General features: G+C 36.1%; 1 protein-coding gene across 1 annotated transcript in view; it reads right to left on the bottom strand.

Annotated features, from left to right (window-relative positions):
• Window positions 1–3,950: 3,950 nt before the first annotated feature.
• The window catches only part of LOC574968 (cytoplasmic dynein 2 heavy chain 1), a 69,402-nt gene continuing 64,920 nt past the window's right edge, over window positions 3,951–8,432 (bottom strand). Inside the window, exons 75-78 of the mRNA XM_030980712.1 lie at window positions 7,519–7,718; window positions 7,127–7,208; window positions 6,412–6,528; window positions 3,951–5,781 (exon numbers count right to left, since the gene is read on the bottom strand). Coding sequence (XP_030836572.1) covers window positions 5,623–5,781; window positions 6,412–6,528; window positions 7,127–7,208; window positions 7,519–7,718 — 558 coding nt within the window. The 3' untranslated portion in view covers window positions 3,951–5,622. The remainder of the gene's footprint in view (window positions 5,782–6,411; window positions 6,529–7,126; window positions 7,209–7,518; window positions 7,719–8,432) is intronic.

Genomic DNA, 8,432 nt, shown 5'->3' with positions numbered 1-8,432 from the left:
GTATTTTAGCATCGAGGTGGCCATTAATTCTTTTTTTTGAGAGAGAGACCGGGGAATTAATTATACAAGCTATAGATATATTTGATAGCGGCAAAATGAACCCTTGGCAGGGAGGGGTGTAAAAGTAAAAGGTATATAATTTATTAACATACGTCGACTTTTCAATGACCTAATGCTCTAGGACCTTGATGCTTGCCAGTGATGCCATTGTGTGTGCTGAGGGTGGGGGGTGGGGGGGGGGGGGGGGAGAGCAAAAGTTTTAGATATATATTTATATAATTATTATACAGGCCAATGATCGATGATTAAGAGAAAATCGGAAAGTTGATATATATATATATATATATATATATATATATATATACTATATATACTAACTTCGATACATGTGATATGACTCAGTGCTTTGACTGTCCTCTTCCTAGATCACTATAAAAAAATCCCCCCCTCTTGTTCCCCTGTATCATTTGCGTGTCAAGCAATTAAGTGCTCTATCTTGGCAAACGGTCTCCTTTGCTGTCATTGCATGTGACCTCACTTTTTTTTTTACAACTCTTCTCTTTAGTCTTGACAGACATATCTATAGAGCCCACCGTGCCAATTAACCTGTGACAATTAAGAACAAACCTTGATTTCCAAGTGATGATCTTCAAAGTTCAAAGTCAGTTAATAAGGGGTCAATAAAATACTTTATTACAAAATGCTCTCGTTTCACAAAAATTGGCATTAACTTATATTTAGTCAAAAGGCTAAGGCACAATGAAATGTTAATTAATTTTCTTCTACGTTATTATTGACATAGAGATCATAATTTATCAAACGTAATCTCGTGGGAAAATACAGATGAGAAAGAGAGAACACTTGGATTTCTTTTCTAAGCCTTACTAGGAACAACATTTAGCTTCACAAACAAAATGGCTCATTTGGTAAGTTTTCTTCTAGAAACTAAATTTACATTGGAAGCTACTAGCCATTGTCAGTAATTATTGTTGCTTCATGCTTATTTGGAGTTTAGGTGTTCATGCGCCTCAGTGTAATATATATATTTTAAAATCATATAATCAGGTTCCAGATGTGGGGGCTGTCGGTATTTGTTTTCACCCTATACCCTGTAACAGTTTTGGGGTTAATTTTTCAAAAACTTGGGCTCCGTACGTGTATCTTCCTGAAACCACATCAATGCTCTAGCTCTTAACTCCTAAATAAAGTATATTTATTTTGATCCGCCCAGTTATACCCTTGAAAAATAAATGTAGTAAAATTATCAGTTATGCATATTTATCCTATATTTTTTTCCAGGTAACACTTATTGCAGCATTTGCACTGTTCACAAATGTCACAGGTAATGTCTTTGATTTTCTTTTTTATTGCTGCATGTTTGATTATGAACCTTAATTAATTGAGGCATATGTAACGGCATATCCGATGGGAGGGATGTGGTATTTTGGGGTTCATAAAATGCGACGAAGGCCGGTCAGAGAAAGAGGGGCAACATATTCTTAATCCTCTTTTCACACCGTCCCCCTTTCCCTTTCTATATCATTTTATTATCGTTATGGCATTCGGGGGGGGGGGGGGGCTCTCCCTGTTTCTTTCTATGTTCGTTACCAAAATAAGCTTTCTAGAGCTTTGAAATAGATTTTTTAGAATCAAAACTGCTAGGAGAAGTACATTTTAACATTACAACAATGTATACCATCTCATTCATATCTTCATTATTTTATCGATCATAAATATTATATATATATATCGGAAATCTCTTTATATTCAGCACATCATCATCACCATCACCGTACGATTAGTATCCTTACCGCAGAGTTTCTCTCGATGTGTGATGCCTATCTCAGCGTGGTGGAGAACGTTCCCTGCTCTCCGGAGTTGACCGGTATGCTAACCAATGGTCTCCAATCCAAATCTTTCATTGGCATGGCGGACGAGCAAAAGCTGTGCAACCAGGCTTTCAGAGATCAGAGGTTCGAATCTGCTTGTGATGTGCTTGATAATCTCTGCTCTCAAGAAATGAGTTTCTTTCCCGACGTGGTTACTTGCTATACACCCGGTAAGTGCAAGTGATTCAATTCATTTATTTGTTTATTCTATCGTATTCATCTTTCACTTTTAATTTTGCTGGTGTATTATTTTTTATGATTACTTTGTATATTATCATTTCCTATGATGTATCGCCATGTTGGGACATTTCTTCACGACCTAGAAGCTGAAAAACAACAAAACTCTGAGAGCAGAATTACTGTAAGAATACTTCTTATAAACATGCTTTTTAAGTTCTCCGTCTATATTTCTTCCATATTGTCCAAATGATTTAAACTGACTCTTAGCTTGTAAATTACTACCAAATTTATCGAATTTTCTTGATTAATTTCATCACTTGATGATCGATGGATATCTTTCTTTTCTTCTATTACTAACATGATTGCAAAGACTTTCGAAAAGTTTCCCTAAATTTCCATCACATTTCTTAATTTTAATATTGTTTCTCTCATTCCCTTATTCTCATTCCATCTCAATATTCGACACCCCCTTCCCCTCTCTGCATCCCCCTCTCTCTCTCTTTCTCTCTCCCTCTCTCCCTCTCTCCTACACTTTCACTCTCTCTCTTCCCTCATATATCTTTATTCTAGATCTTTGATGAGAGAATACAGCGTACGATTGAAGACTTAAGGGCATATCTGTATACTGGGTATTTTAAGTTTCATAGGCATATGTGACGGGTCCAATATTAGTGAAGGGGCTGACATCTGTTGCCCGAACATCAGCTACACAGAGTCAACATTTTGCAAGAAAGCGAGACTTGGCCGGATTATGGTGACAATGTTCTTGTTACAAAAATATCTATCCTGGAATTGAACAGGTCTCCACATCTTGTTACAACTGCCATTTCTTTTAATTGTGTGTGGGGGAGGGGGGGCCGGGGGGGGGGGGGGGGGGGTTAGACTATTCTTTAGTATACAGTGACCACTACATTTTATACTGGTCCACTTTATGTCACCTTCTACCGACTTGTTGACCAATAGACATAGAATATTTATTCATACAATTGACATTACTATTTAGCTGAATGATTTTTTTTCAAATTCTATTAACCGGTAAAGAAAAAGTACCTTAGGTGCCAATTATGGCGCCTATTAATTAATTTCAGTGTGTATGAAGTAGGTTAGATTCAAAAAGGGGAAATTGGATCACAAATGATTGAAGAAAAAATGTATGCATATATATATCTCACCAAAAGTTGCTATATAAACATTGAATCATGATCAAATGTGGATCCAGTACATCTTGGGCACATTTCCTATTTTGACTGATATGATGCTGTAATAAATTCATAGATTTGCAAATAATTGTAAAATGCATTCAAATCGATTTTTACTTTTTTAATCTGTGAAAACCTGTTCCACTTTGATAAGATCATTGATCTTTAACCTTAGACCTACATATATTGCCATTGTTTATGCCATTGAAAATGAGCCAAAGAAAAGCAAGGTTATGTAAATGAATTCCACATTCACTTTTGACTGGTTTATAGAGGTTAAATTTTCCATATAAAATGCAACTGCTATGCACATAGCATGTGTGTGGGTGTGTGTGTGTGTATGTGTGTGTGTGAGAGAGAGAGAGAGAGGGGGGGGGGGAAGATGCATACAGACAAATAGGGAAAAATAAAGCTGGATAGAGAGAGAATGGGTGACAAGAAGGAATATGAGAAAATACATGTCGAAGAAAACATGAAGGATTAAACAGGTTGCGAATACAGAGAAATAAGTTTTAAAAAAAAAGGGACTTTCTTGAAAAGAATTAATATCATAACAAATAAAAACACAAGTCATTCATCTCACATCTCATTCCAAGTCAATTACCAAATTTGACACACACACAAAAAAATGTCATTCTTAATACAATATTAAAAATCTCATAAAAGGCAAAATCAAATCGAATTATTATTGTTATCAAGGTGATAGTTTATAACATACTTTACAACTGAATAATCACAATGAACTGATAACTTTGCAAATAGTTGCACAGAAGCAATGGAATGTCAAGACAATTCTATCAAAATAAAGATATTTTTTAACACAGCACATCTAATCCAACAAGATATTAAATACAAAATGACACTTTGGTTCTTTTCTTATTATTCATGTTACAGGACAAGATGATTTGAAATAAATTATAATATTTGAAGCTTATAAGACACTTTACACAAATATATTTTATATTTTACAAATGCATACACAAGAAAAGTTTACCAAATGCACTTTTGATTCGTCTACTTGCATTTAATCAGTAATGACTTCTAAATACATTCGAGTCTACCTATACAAAACAGGATAAAACAATTTCACATCACTCAAAATATATATCTGATATCTACAACTCTTGTTATTGTTGAAAATATTTGTTTTGTAATAACCATTTCTAGACTTGATAGGAAATATGTAACAAATATACACATGCAAGTAATATAATATGAATTGAAATAAAGACATCATACTAGGACGGATTTTTAGCGAAAGTAAAGAAAACTACACAGATTCAGAGAAAACATTCCAAAGTTTTTGGAGAACCAATATTGATATCTCTCCGTTGACTAAACAAGCATGTGGGCAATTTTAAACATTTGCCATGTTGTGCAATGTTTGCTAACAGAAAACTCAAAACCAATTTCCACAAGAATTGGATTCTACAAATTTTCTAAATTGCTAAATGTTTTGAAAATATGCTTGGATAATGATTCAAAAACAATTCATGAGTTTACCCTATCCCTTTTTATTGAGAATCATCTTAACTGGTTCTATATTATGCAATTAACTCATATGCGTGAAATAAAATGGCAATGATTTTAAAGAAAGAGCACTTTCCCTGTATGATATGCTGCAAAATATGTTACAACTTCACTGACTCATCTCAAACTAAGACAATTCAGATATATCCAGTCCAATATTTAGATCACAAGCGATATGATGTTTGACAACATTATAAGGCAACATTTCATACTCCCATCAACATGTGTGAATATGGTACATAATTATTCACTAAGATCCACAACAATTGACATGTAGTTTGGAGTAGTCTATAAATGTGAATATAAGATTTAATCTTTAATGAAACAAGAGAACAGTCATCATTACTACATGTATATTCATGTTATCTTTGTGAAAATAAGAATATATCTGGTAACTTCTATGTGGAACAGGCCTTTGAAATATGTTTCTGAATCTTACTTTGAAAGAAATCACTATCAAATTACTTTCTCTGTGTTTTTGTTTGTTTGAAGAAAAAAATAATTCTCAATGCCATGATAGGGACTGTGCACAATATTGACATATAAAGATCATTTACCAGATTATTATATGCTGGGGTACCCTCGATAAGAAGAAAGGAATATCTCTGTTACCAGTAGCTGGCACAGACATGTGACTCCCCCCTTCTTACCCTGCCTATAACACTATATCATAGGCTACTGGCTCTGTAAGAAGAGAGCAGCACCAGTCTGTACCCATGCAGTGATTCTATTCTTTCCAGGCATGGTAGTGAAAATTCTCTGTTCTGTGAAGAAGACTGGTAAATTCCCCTTCTCACCCTCACTAGTCTAGCTAGTAGCTAGGCCTACTGGCTCTGTAAGAAGAGAGCAGCACCAGTCTGTATCCAGTGATCCTGCTCTCCTCCACACGGTAGTACAAGGTGGGTGACAATCTTCTCCCTCTGTTCTGTAAAGTAGACTGGTAGTGAGATGCTCTCCGATGGATGATAGTTGTTTGGAGTGTCCTATGTGAGAGAAGGATTTATACCAATAGTCAATAAATAGATATAAAACTGATCTTTCACAACTTTAAGACTGACAAATTGTGAATTACTAGATTCTTGTAAAGTCAAACAAACTTTAGCGACCACCTGTCTATAAAGACCATATTTTGTTTCCCTTGAATATTTTTTATCATTGAAACCTGTACTAAAGGAACCTGTACATAAAGACCACCTGTCTACAACGACCACATTTTATGCTTCCCTAGAGCGGTCATTATATACAGGTTTCACTGTATAGGGCTTGCATCAGCTGTATGAAGTGTTCCAGCTGCTCCTTTATTACTGTTGCTTCAACTGGATCATTGATTACAGTGTTCACAGCATTGAAGGAATTTCTTTCAAACAGCAGTACCCATTTTCTAAACCTGGGTAGAGAGAGGCTATTCTAAATATCTTGCCAAGGACATTGGCACCGTGCTGGGGCTTGAACCCTCAACCTTTGTGTGTTGACCATTCAAAGCAGGTGAAAAGAAGCGTAACTAAAGACCAAGAGGATGGTCCTCTTCCTTTTTGTGGTGGTTTTTGAGTCACTTATTTCTATTTTCAGATGAGAGGTAATACATAGCGGCAGATAAAAGACGATATATTTACCTTGAGGACCCAGGCTACACTGCATGGTGGTACAGAGCAGACACTGGGTGAGTCTCTCTGGTTCTCTGATAGTCTCTGCCCATCAAACGTACAGCCCTCTAGCTGTAAGCCTCCAATCTGTACAGAATATGAGAAAGAAATATTTTGCTAAATCGGCATATTATGAATATAAAGAGATTGTTATGATTATTACAAGCTAAAAACTGAAGAGGCATGATGGCTCAGGGGTGAAGCAGTGGTCTCTTAATTGAGAGGTTCCGGGTTTGAAATCAACTCGATGCGCTACTGCCCTTTGGTAAGGCATTAATTCTCATTACCAAGTCCAACAGAGAGGACCTAAAGTCTTCGGCCCCCTGGTTGCTTACTTACAAGCATAAGAATGCTTTCTTAGCAGTCAGGTAAAACAAATCATCCAACCAAACCAAAATCAAAGAAATGTTTTGAACAAGCTTATATGTCTTTGCTACAAGCTAATCTATAAAATATAATGAAGATGAAAATCATATGCCAAGTCTCTTAGAGTATTCGGACAATTCATGTCCAAGATCTTGTTATCAGGAAAAGAGGGATCGGCATTTTGAAGGCAAGCTCATCATGTTACAAATGTTACCATGTCTTCATTGTGTTTATCCTTGCATAATGCCATGTCATAAATTTCAAGTTCCAGTTCATGATCTAAATAATGGAATGAAATGATGAAGATACTCCTTCTTACCTTGACTTGGTATTTGGCTCCTGAGATGTTACCAGACCAGCGACAAGCAAACTTGAGACTGTCCATTGAGGTCTTGGAATCCCTGTACAGGATACAAGGAACAGCACATACTTGTATTAGATCACTCAAAACGCTATTTAAAGGAGAGTCATCTAGCAATATATTTTTTTCTACTGAGAGATGTGTACGGTAATCACATAGTTGATATTTTGTATTTTCTCATGATTACACATGCAATGTCATTGACAAGATTTTCCTTCAGGAGCATTTTTCAAACTTTCAGCAACAACAAAACACAAAAACCTGTCATCCTGAAGAAAGGAGGGTTTCAGATGTTCTTTAGTATTTCATGGGGCATAATCTCTAGAATTGAGCATTGTTTCTCTGCCTACCTTGCCGTTTGTTGCCTCAGTGCATTCAGGAACGTGTCAGGGTGGAACAGCTCTGACAGGTTGAGGGTATCTGAGAGGAGGTTGTTCCTCTGAGCCTTCTCCACCCACCCCTGTATGGCCATGGTACGGCTCACTATGGTCTTCAGGTATAACACAGGATCCTCTGGACCCTCCCATTTGTTCTGCCAGGATAGGGGTGTCTGTGGAATGAGGGACAATGGCAAGAAGAATTAAAATGCATACAATAAAATGACACACAATGCAAATCATTTTTTTCCCCTCCTCTAATTTTATTTCAACAAAAAAGAAATAGCATGAACAAAACCATAACCTTGCTTTATATGAGACTTAGTATCAGTAATATCCTTTTTGACACGTTTGCTCAAAATATCTACAAACAAGCACAAAATATATGTCATATCATGTCCTCTAAATTTAAATGAACATAATTTCTGGATACTGAGGAGCAGTATATATACTTACCAAGTAGTCCAACCTTATAATGTACAATATGTTTTGGACTTCATATTGAAGTGAGCCTTGTTTCAATTAAAGATCTCTCCCTCTAAGGGTGCGTTCAAGCAACACTTTTTCACCCTAGACACACGGTTTTCAAAGATGTTTAGTTTAAAATATGGTTGCGTTCAAGCAATTTCAAACAATTTTTTGTTGGTCGTAAAAATAAACGTGTTTAAAAACGCAAACATGAAATGCTGAAAAAGATGAGTTTTGTATCGTGATGTCGCTAAAAATCCCTTGAACAAACGGAGATCTCAATCATGATTCTTTAAGGTCATTATCGTGGCCTGCTTCTGGTTTGGCAGACAGTTGACCGTAAACACATTCAGAAAGCACGCAGAGTTGACCTATACTTGCTGGGTCAAACTGCACAGTGTGATGAGCAGTGGCTGGGC

Source organism: Strongylocentrotus purpuratus, unplaced genomic scaffold, assembly GCF_000002235.5.
Source record: "Strongylocentrotus purpuratus isolate Spur 01 unplaced genomic scaffold, Spur_5.0 spur5_scaffold_11, whole genome shotgun sequence".
NCBI classification, from domain to species: domain Eukaryota; kingdom Metazoa; phylum Echinodermata; class Echinoidea; order Camarodonta; family Strongylocentrotidae; genus Strongylocentrotus; species Strongylocentrotus purpuratus.
Note: the sequence above shows the minus strand (reverse complement) of the source record. Positions and strands in the feature narration are given on the sequence as shown.